General features: G+C 38.8%; 1 protein-coding gene across 5 annotated transcripts in view; it reads left to right on the forward strand.

Moving 5' to 3' along the window:
- Positions 1 to 24,167, forward strand: part of IFT88 (intraflagellar transport 88) — an 88,179-nt gene that overhangs the window by 48,239 nt on the left and 15,773 nt on the right. For 4 of the 5 annotated variants that reach the window (XM_038409373.2, XM_043504275.1, XM_043504274.1 and 1 more), the window contains 5 exons: positions 3,558 to 3,673; positions 9,088 to 9,140; positions 10,338 to 10,403; positions 12,992 to 13,098; positions 19,750 to 19,810. In XM_038409373.2, the coding sequence (XP_038265301.1) occupies positions 3,558 to 3,673; positions 9,088 to 9,140; positions 10,338 to 10,403; positions 12,992 to 13,098; positions 19,750 to 19,810 (403 nt within the window). The remainder of the gene's footprint in view (positions 1 to 3,557; positions 3,674 to 9,087; positions 9,141 to 10,337; positions 10,404 to 12,991; positions 13,099 to 19,749; positions 19,811 to 24,167) is intronic. The other variant, XR_006277611.1, reaches the window with a different exon arrangement.

The raw sequence follows: 24,167 nt of genomic DNA on the forward strand, positions 1-24,167 counted from the left end.
AGTTTTTCCTCTGTAATTAAATAATTTAATAATTTAAATATTAACTGGGCCAGTGAAAAGAGTTGGAATGGCTCTATAGCCTAATGGTCACTCATCTGGGAGATGGCAGATCCCTGTTCAGATCACTTCTCCTCATTCCCTTCTCCTCATTAGGGAGAAGGGAGGACTTGAACTGGGGATTTCCCACATTCCAGGTGATTATACCCTAACCACTTCTATAAAAGAGTTCCCTCCTCCCATTCCGTCCCCTGGGCCCGATCTGATAGGTGTCTCTGAGCCCACCTACTAGATCAGACCCCCCTGCACGTGACTTATGTGGCTGAATGCTTATCTTCCCTTGGTTTATGAATCACAAACAGAGATAGGTGCCTGCTTGTAGCCTGCATTTAGGCACCAAAGACTCCAAGGGGAGGGTGGCAGTAGTGCACACATCCTCTGGTTGGAATCTTCCACTGGCTAGATTAGCTGGCTCCCTGTCTAGCATGCTGGTTTTGTGGATTTCGTTTTAAGGCACCTGTCTCTCCCCATTTATTGCATAGGAGCCTATGCCCCTAACTCAGGCTTTGTGGATAACAGTGCAGTTCCTGAGATTTTTTTTTTTTTTTAAGAGCACCTAAGGGCTTGTCTACACTTACAGCACTGCTGCAGCACAGCTGTACCAATGCAGCTCTGCCCTTGTAGCACTTAATGAAGATGCTACCTACACCAATGGGAGAGTTTCTCCCGTCAATGTAGGTACTCCACCTCCCCAAAAGATGGCAGCTATGTCAACAGGAGAAGCCCTCCCATTGACATAGTCCTGGTCTACACTATAGACTTATGTTGGTATAACTGTCACTCAGAGGTGTGGATTTTCCATACTCCTGAGTGATTTAGTTGTACTGACTGACATAAGTCTGTAGTGTAGACCAGGGCTAAAAGGTAGGTGCTGGAATGCTCAGCACCGCAACGCCTAAGACCATGTCTACACGAGTGCTTATGTCGGCAAAACTTTTGTCACTCGGTGTAAAAAAAACCAAACTCTTGAGTGACATAAGTTTTTCCAACATAAGTGCTCATGTGCACAGCGCTGTCAGCAGGAGGCGCTCTCCTGCCAGGATAGCTGCTGGAACTCAGTGAGCTGGTTTTATTATCTCGACAGGAGAGCTCTCTCACATCAGCATAATGAGGCTACCTGAGCGCTAGCTTGTAAGTGTAGACATGGCCTTAATCCCTTCGTGGATCAGGGCCTTAGTAAATATCCCTCCTCTCTGTAAATCAGAAGTGAACCAAAGCCCCAGCAATGCTGGTAGGAGAAAAAGTAAAGTATATGATATTCTTTCCATGGAAACGTACTAATATGAAACTTGATTAAAAAGTGACCAGTGTCTGGGTATTTAGCTACCTTTTCTTATTTGTGCTAACACCTAATTCACTAAGCTAATTAATGTTTGTACAATACAGCCTCTTGTGCTATTTTGGTTGTGCATTCTGTTTACCTTTATTATGTAGTTAATTTACAACAATAATTCTATTGTTACCTAAGCATTTCTTTTTGTTTGTATAATTCTAAACCTTTTTTTAGTACTCAGAAATAAAATTCCTGAAGTTCTGACCACCTATGGCCATTAAAAGATGCCATGGCATTTTTCCCAGGAGAGTAGGAATGTTAACCCTGGCAAAATTCCAACTTTTGTATTTGCATCCTGGCCTACTGTACTAAATCTCTCCCATAGTGATAATTAGATAAAATTTTTTTCATTTCTTGTCCTAAATTGTTTTGTAGTTTTACTGGCACTGGTAAACATGCCACATTCTTCCCCATAGTTGGCTTTATTTTAGAAGTAGGTAAAATTATTACACACACACACACACCGCCCCATGCCCACCCCAATCAATGTTAAAAAGAAGGATTTACCTTATTGTTATAAGCCCTGATTCAGCAAAACACTCAAGGGTGTGCCTAACTCTTAAGTATGTGCTTACTCGTACATACTAGTGAAATCAGTAGAACTTATTCACAATCTTAGAGTTAAGCACATACTTGCACACTTTGCTGAATCTGGGTCCTAATGATTTACCAGGGTAAATTGTGGCAATTTTCACTACTTAAAATGTCAGATGAGTGCTACCTTCTTTAGGTTTTCCGCTGTACCTGTATACTGTGTATATATCTATAATTGTCTTGAAACTGTAACTGTATGCTTGAAATTGTCTACTTCAGTTGAAATGCATTCTATAAATTGATGGTGTTAAGTTTGCAAATGAATTGTAGCTCAGCAGTTTCTCTTTGAAGTCTGTTTTTGAAGTTTTTTTTGTTGCAGAATGGCTACTTTAAAATCTGTTGTTGAGTGTCCAGGGAGTTTGAAGTGTTGATGATGTGCTGGAGAGGTTTTAGCTGGGGGCCTACTTTTGCTGTCTCTGACTCAAGGAACGTTTTCAACAGCCACAAAAGCTTATGCCCAAATTAATCTGTTAGTCTTTAAGGTGCCACTGGACTCCTCGTTTTTGTGGATACCCCTCTGATATTTGTTGGAATGAAGTTTAAAAGTCTAAATGCCTCACTTATTTTTATATATATATTTATTTATTTGTCTAGTTTAAATTTGCCTTATTCCAAACCCCAATTTTTCTACATACTGCTGCCAATTTTAACCTAGACCACTTGGTAAAAAATAAATAAATAAAAAATTACACTTCCAGATTTTTTAGCATTGTTCCCTTAGTATTAATTCCCTTGGAATTATTAACATTTTGTACTCTAGGAAATTTCCACTTTATGTCAACAGAACATTTGTAACAAATTTTGTTTCTAGTAAATTCAGAGATTAGTCTTATTTATAATACCCAATATCCTCCATCAGTAAAATTTAAAATCTATAGACAATACAAAAAAGTTTTGCTTATTTACGTGGCATTAATCCCAAGATTAATTAAAAACAGATTAGAAATATTCCACTGAACTGAAGTGCATATGTGCATACACTTGACACACTCTCTTTTTCAGACGTTTAAAGTTAGGACTGACAACTCTGTAGACTGGCCTCTTTATCCACAGAACCCGTAAAGTGAGGGTACTCAGCACTAGTTTCCTTGCTCTATTCTGACTGGGTGCCTCACTCCTGTTCTGAAAGTAAAAAAAATGTTTTTCAGTGAGTTTTCCAGCAGACTGCTTGGTTATCTGAAACTGATTAGTGTAATTTGTTTATAGAAACAACTTGCTTAGCATTTTAATTAACTCATTTACATACAGTAGTAATCTAAAAAAGCAAACTTTTTTGTGTGGAAAAATACTCTTTTGCTGCTACTAACTATGCTAAAATAATAATTCTAGTAAGGACAGATGGAAAATGTGAAACTCATCTCAGGTAACTCTTCTAAAAAGTATTTTGTAATTACAAAACCTGACAAGTTCTCTTTAGGGGTTAGTTGGTATAATACAGTGCTGTCATTCATGTATTACATATTTTTGGTATCTGGAGAATTAAACACTTAAGTGAGTAAGATATTCTAGAAATAAAATAAAAATGTTGTTTATCACTAAAATTGTGTTTCTTTCACCTTCCTTATTTTGTCAGTCATATCGGTATTTCCCTTCGAACATTGAGGTCATTGAGTGGCTTGGAGCCTATTACATTGATACCCAGTTTTGTGAAAAAGCCATTCAGTACTTTGAGAGAGCAGCGCTTATTCAGTAAGTAATGATTGTTATTGTATGTTTAGTCAAATATCTTGTACTGAGGGTTTTTTTTCTTGTAATTATATCTCGGAGACATGATATGTTAATTTGTTAGTCTCTAAGGTGCTACAAGTACTGCTTTTCTTTTTATCAGCATTAAATACAGCTTTAGGTATTGTTTCATCAGGTTCCTCACCTTGTATTTGTTTGGAGGGGTGTTTTTGTTTCTATTAGGTAGCTCTTAATGCAAACAAAAGTAAAAGACTTCCTTTCCAGGGTTTCCTCATCTGGTAAAAACTGTCGATTCAACTTCATAAATAAAAGCATCTTTCAGCAATTAACCTTGTTCATAGTGTTCCTATTCTCATAAAAAGAGTGGAATTGCAGAAAACATCAAACACTAAATAAAACCACAAAGAGGACAGTATTAACAGCTAACAATGGATATATGTTGACAAATCTAATTTATTCTGAATTTTATATTTGACCTTAGTAAAACTGTGTTTGTGCACTTCACAGAATGAGCTATTTAAGGTAGTCTGCATATTTTATTCTAGACTTACAAATGGAGTTTAACATACAAGCGACCTACATGTAAAAAGTTGGCCAAATTTGAAACTGGAGCTCGGAGTTCAATCAAAATTTATAACTATAGAAAAATCTGTATTTCCTCATAAAAGGACCACATACAAATTCCACATGGAAATATGCATCAACAGACAAGCTAAAATTCACAATCCCATGAAACCCAGAGGTAGCATTTCTCTTTTTGTGTGTGTTTTGGGAATCCTATCCAAAATCAGCCTGAGCCAAACTCAGTTATTACTTGGCTTGTTTATGATGATCTAAAATTTGACCAGCTGTCTGATTCATGTATGGCACTCAGGTTAAAATGCCCCTGAAAGTACAAGGAACTATTTATGTGTTTGGGCAATCCATTCAAGAGAAGACTATACTGCAGAAAGGTTATTAAAAATGCAGCAGAAATTAATATTTTAATTGAATGGGTGAGGGTATGTATAATAAAATTATAAAAAAAGAAAATGGTTTAAGATAATTTAAAACAAAGAAGGCTAGGGTTAAATGTAAAAAAAGGGGGGGAAAAGCAAGAGTTAAACTCAAATGTTTGAGTAAATTGTAAACAAATAGAAAGACTAGGGCTAAATGCAAAATATAGAGAGAGTAAAGACAAGAGTTCACATAATTTAAAAAAAAAATAGGCAAGGGATAAGGATAAATAACCAAACAAAAAAATGAAAATAAAACTGGAATTAACAGGATTTTTGCCTATCACCACACTGGCAAAGTTGCTTGTATTTTTGGATTCTTTCTCCCACCCTTTGTCTTCATTGTCTTTGTAGATTGTAAATTCTCTGGGGCAGAGATTTCTCTGTGTGTTTGTACATCACATGTACATCGGGGCCTCAAATAATGTTTGGAGCTTTTGGGCACTAACCACAGCACAAGTAAATTATTATTATTAATAATGCTAAAAGCTCAAGTCCTGGTTTTAAAAATGCTCTACTGATCCAAAATATGACAGCCTACCTGCCAAGCAACATTATATAGTCCTGCTTACCAATCCTTGTATTGAGACATTGGCTCCCCATTGATTATCTGATCTAATTCAAGATCATGGTCCTGATCTCCAACACACTCAGCTACCTGAAGAAAAGGAGTACTTGTGGCACCTTAGAGACTAACAAATTTATTTGAGCATAAGCTTTCATGAGCTACAGCTCAATTCATCAGCTACATTTGGTGGAAAATACAGAGGGGAGATTTATATACACACACAGAGAACATGAAACAATGGGTTTTATCATACACACTGTAAGGAGAGTGATCACTTAAGATGAGCCATCACGAACAGCGGGGGAGGAGGGAGGAAAACCTTTCATGGTGACAAGCAAGGTAGGCTATTTCCAGCAGTTAACAAGAACATCTGAGGAACAGTGGGGTGGGGGGGAGAAATAACATGGGGAAATAGTATCCAGAAGTCACCTACTACAGGACAGGCCCAACAAAGAAAATAACAGAACGCCACTAGCCATCACCTTTGGCCCCCAACTAAAACCTCTCCAACGCATCATCAAGGATCTACAACCTATCCTGAAGGACGACCCATCACTCTCTCAGATCTTGGGAGACAGGCCAGTCCTTGCTTACAGACAGCCCCCCAATCTGAAGCAAATACTCACCAGTAACCACACACCACACAACAGAACCACTAACCCAGGAACCTATCCTTGCAACAAAGCCCGTTGCCAACTCTGTCCACATATCTATTCAGGGGACACCATCATAGGGCCTAATCACATCAGCCACACTATCAGAGGCTCGTTCACCTGCGCATCTACCAATGTGATATATGCCATCATGTGCCAGCAATGCCCCTCTGCCATGTACATTGGCCAAACTGGACAGTCTCTATGTAAAAGAATAAATGGACACAAATCAGACGTCAAGAATTATAACATTCAAAAACCAATTGGAGAACACTTCAATCTCTCTGGTCACTCGATTACAGACCTGAGGGTGGCTATCCTTCAACAAAAAAAACTTCAAAAACAGACTCCAACGAGAGACTGCTGAATTGGAATTAATTTGCAAACTGGATACAATTAACTTAGGCTTGAATAGAGACTGGGAATGGATGAGTCATTACACAAAGTAAAACTATTTCCCCATGTTATTTCTCCCCCACACCCCACCCCCCAGTGTTCCTCAGATGTTCTTGTTAACTGCTGGAAATAGCCTACCTGCTTGTCACCATGAAAGGTTTTCCTCCCTCCCCCCCAGCTGCTGGTGATGGCTCATCTTAAGTGATCACTCTCCTTACAGTGTGTATGATAAAACCCATTGTTTCATGTTCTCTGTGTGTGTATATAAATCTCCCCTCTGTATTTTCCATCAAATGCATCTGATGAAGTGAGCTGTAGCTCACGAAAGCTTATGCTCAAATAAATGTTAGTCTCTAAGGTGCCACAAGTACTCCTTTTCTTTTTGCGAATACAGACTAACACGGCTGCTACTCTGAAACCTACCTGAAGAACCACCTTTATCCCCATGACTAGGACCGTCCACCATAGCTCCACAATTCATGAGAAATGGAGACAGCTTTCTTGGCTGGCCCACTACTGTTGGATACTCCCTTCCTCATGAGACCAGAATGACCTTGCTCAAATCTCACCATCTCCAGGACGACATATGAGAAACATCTGTCAACATAGCTTTTCCTTTACAAATAATAATGAAAGTCAACAGCAAAAACCTTTCATCTTGTAGTTAAGATTGAGACAGTATATTTATATGACTCTTCTGCAAACTTTATAACAAGAAAATTACAATTACAAAAGAATCCCAAACATTAAATATGGAAATAAATAGGTAAGATAATTTATAGAAATATTCCATTATCCCTTTTGTCCTTACAGTCAGGTCCACATGGGAAGTTCCTTGTATTTAAAGCCCCCTTCATTAACATATACTACTATATAGAAAGTCTAAAAATATAATAATTGAAATTAAATTCTAGTAAAATGCTCAAAATGAAGTTCTGCTTTCCCACTGGTTACTGTGCTTGTTATTAATTGTAAGGAAAGGATTGATACTGTAAACAAATGCAGCAGCAGCATGCAGCTCTAGACGCAACACACACAGAAAGAGGGGAAGGAAAAAATGTTCATCAAAATGGTATCTTCAGCATTGGGCATTGTTTGGTAACTGAAGTCTTGTTTGCCTCAGGCCTCAATTTCTCCAGCTAGTCATTTACTACCAGGAAATGTCCAACCTACTGGCTTCTTTTATTAAAATAAATAGCTTTTAAAAATGGAGACAAACCAGTGAAAATATTTGGGAAACACTGGTTTAAAGACTTGCTATCATGCGGTTCAGTGAAGCTGCCAACCCCTTAAAACTTTGTAATGCAGTCAAGCTCTTGGATCACATATGTTGGCACTCTTAGCCCATTTTAAAACACTGGAAAAAACACAGCTGAAACAAGAAAAAATTCATACTGATTTCATAATCTTTTTCTGGCACAGACCTAAACGTTTCAGGCCTAATTCTCTAACCACTCAATACATGAAACTTTGTGTATTGTATATGGATTGAAAAGTATCTGTGAATTATTAACCTCTGAAATTCTTGATTATGCTGTGTAATTACAGTATCTGTGAGAATTCATTTTCCAGGAGAGGAGATTGTTAATTGTACTAACAGAACATAAATATTTGGGAGCTTGTTTGGCGCTAAAACTTGTACATGCTATTTGCAATTTGTTAATCCTAAAAATAGGCCACAGTAATTTAACAGTTGTTGTTATGCTGATTGTAAAGAAAATGACATTTAAATGATAACTTTGCCTCAACCCCAATCCCCAGTTCTCAAATCTGTTTTAGTGGAATATTAATTCCAGTAATTCAGTGATATTTTATATTTAAATCACCTCTTTTAACTTGCATTTTAAGACCGTATTTTGAAATGAATTGAGAAATTGTGTTTTTGAGAAGCTTGCAGGGGCAAATTTTAGCAACATGTACAATTCAAACAGTAGTGGGAGTTGTGGAGCTTAATTCTGTGCTCTAAAAATGTAGGATTTTCATACCAAGTTGCCTACTAATAATTTGTGTTACAATGAAGGTGCATTAGGTGCTCACTTGCATTCCATTGCTGTGTGCAGCAGGCACACACATGTGCTGCAACTGAGAAATATGTAGCAGACTTGTTTTACATAAGCTTATTTTGCAGGGCACTAGACTGCAAACAAATAGAGAAATTGTTTGGAGGTCAAATTGGCTTGACCTGTGGTTGAATAAAAAATAAATAAATAATGGATGAACAGTACAGCCAGTAAGGTAAAGAAAAATGCTAGATTTCCACTAGAGAAGCCTCCCTACAAATTGTTAGAGTGCAATATCTTCTAGGACATATTAACAATCAGACAGTACTATACAGTTCAAAGAGCTTTCCACATGTGGTTTCGGTCAGCTTTGAAGAATTGACATGGCAACTGACTAGCCCACACATAGCTATATCTTTTTATTATCTTTTAACTTGCTCATAATAAAAAAATGCTATTAGTTTATGTGCCCTTCCTAGAAAGGATTCACCCTGAGTGAGCCAACAAGTAGAATTTTCTGAGACTGGTTTAATAGTGGATGTACACCAATACTTTGAACTTCACCGAACAATTAGTCTAACAAATTTATTTGAGCATAAGCTTTCGTGAGCTACAGCTCACTTCATCGGATGCATTCCGATGAAGTGAGCTGTAGCTCACAAAAGCTTATGCTCAAATAAATTTGTTAGTCTCTAGTGTCACAAGTACTCCTTTTCTTTTTGCGAATACAGACTAACACGGCTGCTACTCTGAAACCTGTCGTCATTTGCTAGTATACCAAATGTTTTTATTTATTTATACACAGACCAACACAAGTGAAATGGCAATTGATGGTTGCTAGTTGTTATAGAAGAAGTGGTAAGTGTCTGTCTGTCTTTGTTCTGTGATTTTTTTTGTAATTTTTTTTTTTTTTACTTTATGTATTTTGAATTTTTATCTACTGATCTTTTGTACATCTGCTCTATGAGTTCTTGGTTCTAAAATCTCCTTAGCTAGTAGCATGCTTCTGCTTTGTGAATTTTCTTGTCTAACAAAGTATGACCTTCCTTGAAGTCTTGGTTTTACTTTGGTTCATGTTTGTGCTATCTTGTACTTATGAGTGGAGCAGTCACGTGCAAGTAAAGAGAACAGGCCAAACTACTATAAATAGACATATTGTATTTAATTTATGTCAGTGCACCTCATCATGTCACAATAACCAAGTAGAAAATTTCTAGAGTTGCTCAGCTGAACCGACTACATTTACAATATATGAAGTGGGTACAATTTCTAGATATTAAAAAAAAAAAATTGAAAATGTAAATTGTACAAACAGAATACACACTGCAACTTCAAGACTGAGCACTCACTGAGCTCTCAGCTGCTGAATTTTATAATTGGGATTCTACACTCTGAATCTGCTATTGATCATAACCACACTGGGACAGAGTCCATGTCTTCCTCTTTGTATTGTTCAGCACCAAAACACACAAGATATTTTAATAATACTTTTCTTTTGTGCTGTTCCATTGTTCCCACTCTTTCCCTTGCTCCTTTAGAGCCTTACAGAGAAGAACCGAATGACAGTTTTTCAGGTTTTCTTATATTGTTTGCCCCATTACCTGATTCTATGGGATGGGGGAGTAGAAGCTGGGTGACTATGTGAATTGAAAGATTAAGTCAGCACCCAACCAAAATCCAGCACAGAAGAGCTTTCTCAGCAAAGGAGCAAGACAACTTGGACAACATTATGTTCATTTAGATATGCTGGGAAAATCCCCAGTATGTCCTACCAGCACATTCCAATTCAGTTTGAGCCCCACCCATCATTTAAAAAAAATAAATTTGAATTTTTTTTCAACTGTTCGCAACCAGCCTTAATCATTATAGTTGGGTAATAATTAAAGAATGCCAACTTTAACTGTATCAGTTGTGATCTAGGATTATTAAACCATGTACTCTTAAAAATAAAGCAGCTGAAAAAAGCTGGGAAATACCGAGTCACATCAGTTTCTGATCTGATTGTGTGTGTGTGTGTGTGTGTGTGTGTGTGTGTGATGTTTATTTTGTTTGCAGGTAACTACCAAAAATCTCTAGATACGTATAAGGAAATACACAGAAAATTTCCAGACAATGTTGAATGTAAGTTGTTTCGTTGAATGGTGTAGTTTTCAAGGTAAAGGAAACTCTACGCTATATTGAATATATCTATTAGTAATCCATATTATGTAAGTATTTTATAAATAGAAAATATTCTCACAGACTACCTTCTTTCCCCATACTAATTCTGCACATTCCTTCTGACAACTCTAGGGCTTGACTAAAGTAATACTAGGGCAATTTTGAGGAAAGAAGATGAAAATAAACTTGCTTATTGACTTCCTTTCTCCTATCCTCTTCCTGCAGTCAGAACCAACTCTAGGCACCAGCAAAGCAAGCACGTGCTTGAGATGGCATAATTCCAGGGGTGGCATTCCGGACTCTGTGCTGTCTACAGGGGTTAGGTCAGCATAGTTGTGTCTCTCAGGGGAGTGAATTTGTCACACCCCTGAGAGATGTAGTTATGCCAATGTAAGTTCCCAGTGTAGACCAGCCCTTTAAATTGTATGCGTGTACTTACAGAAACATCCGTTGTTACCTGTAGACCCTGCTACTGTAATCTCCAAAGGCCAGATTGTTTCTCTTCTTGTGTTTGCCATCCTTCCATTTTATAGTCTACAAATCTTACTGTGGTTAAAAGTTTTACCAAAGCCAAGTATCCCAAAAAGACATAAAGCATTTTTTGAAAGTTTAGTTGTTCAAGTAGTCTCTGGAAATCCTTAGAGAGTGTCAAACTGGGGATACATGGTAGCAGGAAACATCACTTCTTGAAGACTGATAGATGCTTCACCACTGGCAGAAGCAGCTCTGTGGGTGAATGGAAGAGCATCACAGAGCACGGTTTGGGAACCATTGCTCTATGTTGTTGTAGCAGCCCTCTTACCTCACGCATTGTTTAGAATCTCAGTACTACAACAGTCATTTTGCCATTTACCAGAATTACATTTTTAAACAGTTTAAGGCAGAACATTTACTATTTTTTTAAAAATAGACTTGCAGCATTTTTTTCAGCTACTATTAATTTTATCAAGTTTCCTAAATTCTCTTGAATAGCAGGCTTTTCGGAGGTCTACTGTAGTAGAAAACCAAAACTTTTGCCTTAGTTAAGTCAACAATGGCAACACAAGTTTTACAAAATGGTTTCTCACTTTAAGAACTATAGGTAAAAAAATATAAGGCATGTTAATATTTGTAGTGTGTGAATCAAAGGAGTGGACTTTTTTGAAAATCTTTCAGTAATTCTAACATTCTTTAAACATTGCTGGCACAAATCCATGACACTGAGGATGCAGTACAGAACTGCCAGGAAGGTAGTCACTGTTCGTCATTCCACTGTTCTGTTAATTTGTAAAGGCAATGAGTCAGAAGCTCTCTCATCTCCCTGTGTTTCTTCAGCTATTGTTAAATCACCTTTTAACTAGTTGTTGAGGTTTTCTTCTGTTTACTAGTTATTGATAGTTTAGCGTGGTGTTTAGATAGGTGTCATTTCATGCTGCTGTGCACACAGACACAGTGGCAGCTCTTTTCCAAATGGGGGCTGTAGCTCAAAGGAGTTCTCTCTTCCCCTTAGTTCTTCCTATTTTATCATACAAGCCTGGTCTACACTGAAAAGTTATATCAGCATAGTTACATCCGTCAGGCTGACTGGCATAGCTATTCTGACAAAACCGCTAGTGTAGATGCAGCTGTGTCAACGGAAGAGGGCTTTGTTCAGGGAAGTGGTGGTCCTACAGCAACAGGAAAAACCCCTTCTGTCCGTGTAGGCTGCGTCTGCACTATGGGGCTATGCTGGTATCGGCTCTTTCTACACTAGCACTTTTGTCAGTAAAACATTTGTCAGTCAGGGGTGTGAAAAAACACACCCTTGAATGACATAAGTTTCACTGACAAAAGAGCTGGTGTGGACAGCGCTATGTCGGCGAGAGATGCTCTCCCACCAACGTAGCTGCCACTGTTCATTGGAAGTGGTTTAATTATGCCAACGGGAGAGCTCTCTCCGTCGGCATAGAGCAGCTACACAGAAGACCTTACAGCAGCGCAGCTGCAGTGGTACAGCTGTGCTGCTGTAAGGTCTGTGGTGTAGACATAGCCATAGTCTCCATAGCCTAGACGGCCATAGTCACATTTAGCCTTCATATCAATTTTTGAACTATATAGAGATTGATATTAACGCAGGAGCTAAAAGGCCACCCACCATGCATGTGAAGTGCTGACTCAACACTGGAGTAATTAGAAAATCTAACTATGTCCATTCTTTTCAACTCATTTGGCACTGATGACTTATTTTCAATAAAATGCTAATGGGGAATTGTTTCTCAGTAAATTAGCATATGTATAATGCTTTTTATTTTCGAAGCGTTTCACAAACACTAAGTAACTAAATTTCACAACACCCCTTAGGTATTATTAACCATTCTACAGTCAACCACAGAAAAGTCAAAATTGCTTGCATAAGATTCCAGTGTGAATTGCTGGTATTATAAAGCAGGAAACCCTGATCTCCAGTCCTATGCTATGTCCAGAAGACCATGCTGCTACTCTATACATTCGGTTTTACTAGGTTAAGCACACTGCTATTTTTTCACCTGCTATCAAGCCCTTTTCTAAATATATTTTTAATATACAATTAGGTCTACGGTTCTTAGTTCGTCTCTGCACAGATATGGGCCTGAAAGAAGTTCAAGAATACGTGACAAAGCTCAAGAGAGTGGAAAAACTAAAAGAAATAAGGGATCAGGTATGTTTGTTTTCTCCTATGAAAAGTGGATTTTTTTTTTCATTTTCATTATGTAACTTTACAGCCTAGCACAATGAACAGTAAAATGTTTGCTGTAGTACTTTAGCCTAGCTAGAGTGTACCTTCACTTCCTGGTTTACAGATGTTTAAGTTGGTTTTGCCATAACTCTTGGATTCTTTGGTTTTCAGAGATTTAAATATAGGTGCATTCTGGAAGGGTACAAGGCTCATCTAGTCTACCTTAACATTCTGCCTTAATGAAGCTTTTGGGCAGCGAATGTCCCTTGGCTTTGAGGAAGTGCTAGTAGTGAAGGGGGCGTGACTGAAGGGTACAAGACGGCTTACTGGGAACACCTCACTATCCCTCAGCTACCAGCTCTGCCCTCCATCATGCCCCCCAGTAGGATCAAGGGCAGGTAGGAAGGTGGTAAACAAAAGCCTATGAAGAGTACATCTACTAGATGGTGGTACCAAGGGTGAGAGGAGGGGAGCCCCAAAGTCTGTACTCCACTTTTGGGACTAGCATAGGGAGAAGGGGTTCTACACAACCTTCTGGAGCATAGGAAGATTGCAAAGATGTGAAGTGACTCATTCATCTCAAGGGAATGTTTTCAGGTGAATCCAAACACCCCATGGAGATGAATACAGCCTGACAACAGTTCTTAGGTGGTGTGATCTGACCCATTCATTTCAATGTGTATTCTCCTCCCCTCCCCCTTCTACCTCAAAATCTACCTCAAGCCCAGTCATGCAATACAGTTTTCAGGACAATCTTATTATGCACATGGACTTTAGAGCAATTTGAGTACTAAAATCAGCTATTTATTGGGAGAGAGGGCTGCATCTGAGAAATGTCTTGATAAATTACTCCAAATTTACCCCAAGAAATATTTCCTGGCCCCTCTTGTGTCATACTAGTATTCAAGGATAATCTCACTAGCTACATATATTTCACTGCATATTGAAAATGTAAAGCAGCTCATAATGTGGGGGGCAGTTATTGGTAGGGCCCTACCAAATTCACAGTCCATTTTAATCAATTTCACAGTCATAACATTTAAAAAATCATAAATTTCATGATTTCAGCTATTTAAATCTGAAATTTCACAGTATTGTTATTGTAGGGATCCTGACCCAAAAAGGAATTGTGGAGGGTCACAAGGTTATTGTAGGGGGTGTTGCGGTACTGCTACCCTTACTTCTGCGCTGCTGCTGGCAGAAGATCTGCCTTCAGAGTGAGCAGCTGGAGAGCAGTGGCTGCTGGCCAGAAGCCCAGCTCTGAAGGCAGAGCCACTGCCAGCAGCAGCACAGGGGTAAGGGTGACATGGTATGATATTGCCACCCTTACTTCTGCACTGCTGCAGGCGCGGCACTGCTTTCAGAGCTGAGCACCTGGCCAACAGCTACCGCTCTCCAGCCATCCAGCTCTGAAGGCAGTGCAGAAGTAAGAGTGGCAATACTGCGACCCCCCCCAAAATAACCTTGCGACCCCCCCCCCGCGACTCCCTTTTGAGTCAGGATTCTCCAATTTGAGAAACGCTGGTCTCCCCATGAAATCTGTATAGTATAGGGTAAGAGACCAGATTTCACAGTCTGTGACGCATTTTTCATGGCCATGAATTTGGTAGGGTCCTAGTTACTGGGAACTCTTCAATCAAATGACCCCATATTTGTACCATAAACTCTACCACAGCCCCTGTTGCAACATAACAGTTTGAAGACAATTTCCCAAAGCATGTGGGACTTAGTACATTTAGAAAAATTGACTGCTAAACAATAAGCAAGGCTCAGCCTTAACTTTGGTGGTGGTGCCACCCCATTATAATGACATTAGTAATGAAACAGCTAAGCAGATAAAACATTACCTTTTCAGAGTACAACTCCAAGAGCTTCTCACTGAAATGAGTTAAATTGGTTCTGCTTTATCTCTAGTGGGTAGTGGTCCATGTTACAAACACACTCACTTTGCCACAATATGAAATGAGCACCTGGCTCATGAATATGAAATAACTGGTAAACTCTGCTCAGGAAAGGTCAGGAACTAAACTTGTATAAAAACTGGATTAATTCTTAATTGGAGGGCGGAGGTCCCTGAGGTTGGAGAGGTAATTACTCAATTGTATACGATACCAGCACTACTTTTTCCTGAGTTTTTAATTGCAGCATAGGCTGGCAAATAAAAGCAAAGAAAAGTACCTTTTAAAAAAATACATTCACACTTTTTATACAAATACTATTTTTGGTTGGTTGGTTGGTTGGTTTATTTTTAACATCTTTACTTGATGATGTGAACCTGAGTTTTCTGGGTACTTTTGAACACTTACTACTTCTGTGCATTAAACTACTAGTGAACATATTTAAACAATTAGATTGTTTAACTTAGTTGTTTAAGATTATAGCAATATGTCAATGATGTTAAAAATGTAATATATCATTTGACTTGATACATTAGTCACTGAAAGTCCAGGGACTAGTTGCTGAATACTATAGTTCTCCATTTAATCACAAGATATGTATGTGGAAACACAAACTCTAATACAATCCATTTTATACTGCTATGGTAAATTAACCATAATTTGGAGAGACTAATTTGCAGATGACTGGAATGTTATGTTAATTACGACAGTGCATCATTCTTACATGTTCTGTCATAACACCAGCATGACAATGCAAAATTAGGGTCTCACACTATGATTCACTTTGTGCCTCTCCAGTTGTTAGAGGTTGAATTCTGTAGCTCAGAAATTATAAAATTCACCCCTTATGTTTCCCTGCCAAATATTGATTTCAGTCCACAAAGAAAGGCACAGGTCAGTTAGTGCTCTCTTTCAACAGCAATTTAAACTCAGTTTCTCTTCCTCAATATTTCAGACCAAGCCGTGATCTCTTTACTACTGTGCCAAGTGGTGAGGCAGTAAATAGATAATTAAATACTTGTGGAATATGCCCTGCTTTTCAATGCATCTTACTAAGGTCTTGTCTACATTTGGAAATTTACCAAAATAGTTATTCTGGAAAACTCCTATGTGGCCACTCTTATTCTGTAATAAGAGCGTCCACACAGGGGCTTATATCAAAATAAACTATTCTAGAATAACTATTTCTGTAAACTTTCAAGTGTAGACAAGTGCTTAAAGGTGTCCAGCCAGAGATCTGGAAACATCTGTGGAGTAGGTGAATATTCCCCTGAATACTCCTTAGTTCATTAACATTTCCCTGGTATTTCATTTAAAAGAGATGTGCACGCATACTGGTACTGATACACAAATTCACAAAACCTTATTGGCATTGGTTTATCTGTAGGTAATAGCATTGCATATTTATTTCTCTATGTGAATTTAATGACTGAGTGCCTGATAAGCTGTGATGTGAGCCAGGGATAATATGTACAGACACCATATGATTTTCTTCAGTGCATCTCAGTTCTAATGTGTAACACACTTCTGCTCTTCCAGACCTGGGTCTTTCTTGACCACAGGCTGCCAGTTGTGCCAAAAAAAATTCTGTCATCCATGTGGGAGTAGGATGTAAAGCAAACTCATTTCCATTTGTGACCCATTAGAGAATTTGATCTTGCGTTTTCACAAATGAAACACCAACACATAAAACCTACTTGTTCCACATTAGACCCACTTCCTTCATTTCCAGTTGTTGTTTTTTAAATTTGCCCTTATGTTTGAAATACTCAAGAGCTTTCCACAGTGCTGTGGGTATGAAGTTGGAATGCATGTGCCCGCACTTTGTATGTTATACAATGCATACCTTTTCGAGACTGTTAGGATCATTTTGCAGCTGCTTAGTCTCCAGAATTTAAGTGCCTTTTTGTTTTCAGTTATACATGATGCAACCATTAACTGGAGATCAAGATAAATTTAAAATAAAATAATAAAAACCATGCACAAAGTAAAACTAGACCCTTTGCATAACATTAGTTTGCAAGAATTTCATAAGGGAAATAAATATTTTAAAATAAAATAGATGTGAATTTACATACATCTTTAGGGTACTTTGAGAGGATTGGTTGTGATGGAAGTAATAAATAATCCACCAGACACTGTTGTATTTATAGAACATAAGAATGGCCCTACTGGGTCAGACCAAAGGTCCATCTATCCAATATCCTGTCTTCCGACAGTGGCCAGTGCCAGGTGCCCCAGAGGGAATGAATTGAACAGGTAATCATCAAGTGATCCATCCCCTGTCACTCATTCCCAGCTTCTGGCAAACAGAGGCTAGGGACACCATTCCTGCCCATCCTGGCTAATAGCCATTGATGGACCTATCCTCCATTAATTTATCTAGTTTTTTTGAACCCTGTTATGGTTTTGGCCTTCACAGCATCCTCTGGCAAGGAGTTCCACAGGTTGACTATGCGTTGTGTGAAGAAATGCTTCCTTTTATTTGTTTTAAATTTGCTGCCTATTAATTTCATTTGGTGACCCCTAGTTCTTGTTGTTTACTCCTTCTCATAACATACTTCCTTATCTACTTTCTCTACACCAGTCATGATTTTATAGACCTCAATTATATCTCCCCTTATCCGTCTCTTTTCCAAACTGAAAAGTCCCAGTCTTATTAATCTCTTCTCATATGGAAGCCGTTCCATACCCCTAATCCTTTTTGTTGCCCTTTTCTGAACCTTTTCCAATTCCAATATATCTTTTTTGAGATGGGGCAACCACATCTGCACACAGTTTAAGATGTGGGTGTACCATGGATTTATATAGAGGCAACGTGATATATCTGTCCTATTATCTATCCCTTTCTTAATTCCCAGCATTCTGTTCACTTTTTTGACTGCTGCTGCACATTGAGTGGATGTTTTCAGAGAAATATCCATAATGACTCCAAGATCTCTTTCTTGAGTAGTAACAGCTAATTTAGGCCCCATCATTTTATATGTATAGTTGGGATTATGCTTTCCAATGTGCATTACTTTGCATTTATCAACATTATATTTCATTTGCCATACAGTTGACCTCTTATCCCGTGGCAGATTACTTTGCGTAGGAACCTTTGGTGAAGGACCTTGTCAAAGGCTTTCTGAAAAATCTAAGTACACTATATCCACTGGATCCCCTTGGTCCATATGCTTGTTGACCCCCTCAAAGAATTCTAATAGATTGGTGAGGCATGATTTCCCTTTACTAAAACCATGTTGACTCTTCCTCAACAAATTATGTTCATCTATATGTCTGACAATATTGTTCTTTATTATAGTTTCATCCAGTTTGCCTGGTACTGAAGTCAGGCTTAAAGGCCTGTAATTGCCGGGATCACCTCTGGAGCCCTTTTTAAAAATTATCTATCCTCCAGGCATCTGGTACAGAAGCTGATTTAAATAGGTTACAGACTACAGTTAGTAGTTCTGCAATTTCACATTTGAGTTCCTTCCGAACTCTTGGGTGAATACCATCTGATCCTGGTGATAGCGTAGATGATGGTAAAGGCCTCAGTCATGCAAATGCTTAACTTCATGTGTGTAGTCACACTGAGTTCAAAGGGATTACTCCCTTCGTTGGAATTTAACTAGATTATGCTTCATGCTTTAAAGTTAAATATGTACATCATGTTTCCAGGATCAGGTCCTAAAACGTTAAGGCCTTAAAGAACCTCAACTAATTTGTTATTACTGAATCTCCACTCAGTTAACAGTTTCAACTAATATTAAAATAAACTGCTTATGAAAGTCATTTTATGTCACATGATCTAGGTTTTCAACCAAGGGCCTATATAGTCCACACATCTTTTTTAAACAGGCTCTTAATTTTATACACTGAATTTAGATAGAGCTTTTAAAAAAAAAAAAAAACAGATGGAGGCTCTAAATGTTCATTCTTTGCAGCTGTCCATCAAAAGGTCCTTATTAAGATGTATATTTTCTGTAATTGACAAGATCTATGCATCTGAATATTGGGATTACGAAATCAGAGGCCTATTCAATCATGCAATACAGAGATATTGCTTGGACAAAATAACAGTAACATTTTTAAATAATCCTAAAAATAACACAGCTGGAAGGTGTTTGTGGTCCTTTCCTCATTCTGAGAAAGTTGACTTTTTAAACATAGTTTTTATAGTATTTACCATTACCTTCATGTTAGATTTAGCACTCAACGACAAATTAAATGAACTTTTTTCCTGACATAGTCCTGTGCCAAATATTAGAAATTTAAGACCTGTGAGGTAAATATTTCTCTTTCTAAATTTTCTTCCTCCCCACTTGAATCTTACAATAATAAAACACTTCTTGAATTTACAAGATGTTAGTAGCAAATACTACTTTGAACTTATGTAGAAGGGGATACCTTGAGAATTTTTTCAGCTGTACTAATCAAAACTTCATGTAAGGTATTTTTATTTTTATATAAATGTTATCTGAAAGAACAGATTTTATTGAATTTTTTTGTTTGAACTTCATTAGTTCTGTGTAAACGTATTTATCACTGATATTAAATGCAACTTTTTGTACTGAAGAAATAAGATTTTAGTAGCACAATACAATATTACTGTATTTTAAGTCCAATTTAGTGTTCTCTACTGTTTATAGCAGTAAATTGAATGTTGAGCTTCAGCAATTCTATCTAATATAATTATGCTAAATAGGGTTTTTGTGTTTGTTCCTTCAAACTTATTTCACCGTTGTTCTAGCGTGTTAAATCTGGCAGAGATGGCAGTGCGCGTAGCCGCAGAGAAGGGAGTGGTGGCGGGGGTAAGTACTTGGAATAACAACTTTGCTTAAGTGTTAGAGTTGTCAAAGTTCTAAAAGAAGAGTTTTTCTTAGAGTTGTAAACCCTTTTATATTTATACAAGTACATATTGAGTGATACATAAATATTATTTTGCAAACTTCACTTACATTTTTTAGCTCCTTTGGTCCTAGTATTGTGAATATTAATCTTTGCTCTGTAAAATCTCCACTAATACAGTAGCTTTTTTGTTTTGTTTTAGGGTTTATATAGCACATACAGGTCTCACAGTTTTCCTAAAAATAAAGGTTTCAGAGTAGCAGCCGTGTTAGTCTGTATTCGCAAAAAGAAAAGGAGTACTTGTGGCACCTTAGAGACTAACAAATTTATTAGAGCATAAGCTTTCGTGCATCCGATGAAGTGAGCTGTAGCTCACGAAAGCTTATGCTCTAATAAATTTGTTAGTCTCTAAGGTGCCACAAGTACTCCTTTTCTTTTTCCTAAAAATAAATAATAGTTTAACTGAACACTCTTTGAATGTTAAATTTTGGATGAACAACACTTCTTTTAAAGAGTCATTGTCAAGTGCCCCGAGAAAGAGGAAAAAATAGCTATAAGAACAGGTTTGTAAAATGCTTCTGTGAATTGTTTTTAATTGGGGAGATTTTTGCAAGACTTGCAGACACTTCCTCACAAACCTAAAACTTGGAACTGGTTCTCTGGAGGAGGAGTGTGATAACAATTAACAACACTGGGACAAATTCAGACAGATTTACAATTCAGCATAACCATCTTGATTTACAGATGTCAAATCCAATAGATGCAGATGCAACAGAAAATCAGCTTTTCAAAAATCTAGCAGGGATAAGAGGATTTTATAAACAAAGGTGATCACTATAATGTGTAAGTGGCTCAGGAGAAATTTAGCATAGTGCCATAAAGTAGGAAATACAGGGGGATTTTAATAGATGCTATAAAAAAGACATTTTGGACTGATCACACACAGAAGTGAATGTCACTATGCATGTGTGGATGGTCACATCACATTACTCATGAATGGCAAAGCCATGAGTGACTTATGCAGGTACCCAATATGTGCTTGGAAAAGCTTCATACCACCCATCTTACATTCTGCTTACACTTCCTGTTACAGTTTTCCTCCTTCCCCCCCCTGCTGTTGGTGATGGCTTATCTTAAGTGATCACTCTCCTTACAGTGTGTATGATAAACCCATTGTTTCATGTTCTCTGTGTGTGTGTATATAAATCTCTCCTCTGTTTTTTCCACCAAATGCATCCGATGAAGTGAGCTGTAGCTCACGAAAGCTTATGCTCTAATAAATTTGTTAGTCTCTAAGGTGCCACACGTACTCCTTTTCTTTTTGCGAATACAGACTAACACGGCTGCTACTCTGAAACCTGTGATTATGCAAGGCACTGAATTTAGCCGTATAGAGTGGAAATCTGTCAACTTCATGAAAAAACTCGCACAGATACAGACAGACATCATCTTCCTCTCCAAATGCAAACAGATGGACATCATACCGAAAGGACTGAAGGTAAAAAATCCATTACAATCTACATACCACACAGACTATGCTGACAGCTTGTGCCACACACTCTCAAGGAAACTGCGGAACCACCTGATCAACATCCTCTACAGCAAACAGGGAAAGATTAAGAATGAGCTCTCAAAACTGGATACTCTCATAAAGAACCAACCTTCCACACAAACTTCCTCGTGGCTGGACTTTACAAAAACTAGACAAGCCATTTACAAAACACACTTTGATTCTCTACAAAAGAAAAAGGACACTAAGCTATCTAAACTACTATATGCCACAAGGGGCCACAACAATGGTTCCCGTAACCCACCCAGCAATATTGTTAATCTATCCAACTATACTCTTAGCCCAGCGGAAGAATCTGTCCTATCTCGGGGCCTCTCCTTTTGCCCCTCCACCCCCACGAACATGATACAGTTCTGTGGTGACCTAGAATCCTATTTTCGACGTCTCAGACTCAAGGAATATTTCCAACACACCTCTGACCAACATATTAACCCACAGAGACCTTCCTGCCAACACTACAAAAAGAAGGATTCTAGGTGGACTCCTCCTGAAGGTCGAAACAGCAGCCTGGATTTCTACATAGACTGCTTCCGCCGACGTGCACGAGCTGAAATTGTGGAAAAGCAGCATCGCTTACCCCATAACCTCAGCCATGCAGAACACAGTGCCATCCACAGCCTCAGAAACAACTCTGACATCATAATCAAAAAGGCTGACAAAGGAGGTGCTGTCGTCATCATGAATAGGTCAGAGTATGAACAAGAGGCTACTAGGCAGCTCTCCAACACCACTTTCTACAAGCCATTACCCTCTGATCCCACTGAGAGTTACCAAAAGAAACTACAGCATTTGCTCAAGAAACTCCCTGAAAAAGCACAAGAACAAATCCGCACAGACACACCCCTGGAGCCAGGACCTGGGGTATTCTATCTGCTACCCAAGATCCATAAACCTGGAAATCCTGGACGCCCCATCATCTCAGGCATTGGCACCCTGACAGCAGGATTGTCTGGCTATGTAGACTCCCTCCTCAGGCCCTTCGTTACCAGCACTCCCAGCTATCTTCGAGACACCACCGATTTCCTGAGGAAACTACAGTCCATTGGTGATCTTCCTAAAAACACCATCCTAGCCACTATGGATGTAGAAGCCCTCTACACCAACATTCCACACAAAGATGGACTACAAGCCGTCAGGAACAGTATCCCCGATACTGTCACGGCTAACCTGGTGGCAGAACTTTGTGACTTTGTCCTGACCCATAACTATTTCACATTTGGTGACAATGTATACCTTCAAATCAGCGGCACTGCGATGGGTACCCGCATGGCCCCACAGTATGCCAACATTTTTATGGCTGACTTAGAACAACGCTTCCTCAGCTCTCGTTCCCTAATGCCCCTACTCTACTTGCGCTACATTGATGACATCTTCATCATCTGGACCCATGGAAAAGAAGCTCTTGAGGAATTCCACCATGATTTCAACAATTTCCATCCCACCATCAACCTCAGCCTGGACCAGTCCACACAAGAGATCCACTTCCTGGACACTACGGTGCTAATAAGCGATGGTCACATAAACACCACCCTATATCGGAAACCTACTGACCGCTATTCCTACCTACATGCCTCTAGCTTTCATCCAGATCATACCACTCGATCCATTGTCTACAGCCAAGCGCTACGATATAACCGCATTTGCTCCAACCCCTCAGACAGAGACAAACACCTACAAGATCTCTATCATGCATTCCTACAACTACAATACCCACCTGCTGAAGTGAAGAAACAGATTGACAGAGCCAGAAGAGTACCCAGAAGTCACCTACTACAGGACAGGCCCAACAAAGAAAACAACAGAACGCCACTAGCCATCACCTTCAGCCCCCAACTAAAACCCCTCCAACGCATCATCAAGGATCTACAACCTATCCTGAAGGACGAGCCATCGCTCTCTCAGATCTTGGGAGACAGACCAGTCCTTGCTTACAGACAGCCCCCCAATCTGAAGCAAATACTCACCAGCAACCACACACCACACAACAGAACCACTAACCCAGGAACCTATCCTTGCAACAAAGCCCGTTGCCAACTCTGTCCACATATCTATTCAGGGGATTCCATCATAGGGCCTAATCACATCAGCCACACTATCAGAGGCTCGTTCACCTGCGCATCTACCAATGTGATATATGCCATCATGTGCCAGCAATGCCCCTCTGCCATGTACATTGGCCAAACTGGACAGTCTCTACGTAAAAGAATGAATGGACACAAATCAGACGTCAAGAATTATAACATTCAAAAACCAGTTGGAGAACACTTCAATCTCTCTGGTCACTCGATCACAGACCTAAGAGTGGCTATACTTCAACAAAAAAGCTTCAAAAACAGACTCCAACGAGAGACTGCTGAATTGGAATTAATTTGCAAACTGGATACAATTAACTTAGGCTTGAATAGAGACTGGGAATGGATGAGTCATTACACAAAGTAAAACTATTTCCCCATGGTATTTCTCCCTCCCACCCCACCCCCCACTGTTCCTCTGATATTCTTGTTAACTGCTGGAATTAGCCTACCTGCTTGTCACCATGAAAGGTTTTCCTCCTTCCCCCCCCTGCTGTTGGTGATGGCTTATCTTAAGTGATCACTCTCCTTACAGTGTGTATGATAAACCCATTGTTTCATGTTCTCTGTGTGTGTGTATATAAATCTCTCCTCTGTTTTTTCCACCAAATGCATCCGATGAAGTGAGCTGTAGCTCACGAAAGCTTATGCTCTAATAAATTTGTTAGTCTCTAAGGT

This window comes from Dermochelys coriacea, chromosome 1 (genome assembly GCF_009764565.3).
Source record: "Dermochelys coriacea isolate rDerCor1 chromosome 1, rDerCor1.pri.v4, whole genome shotgun sequence".
NCBI lineage: Eukaryota > Metazoa > Chordata > Testudines > Dermochelyidae > Dermochelys > Dermochelys coriacea.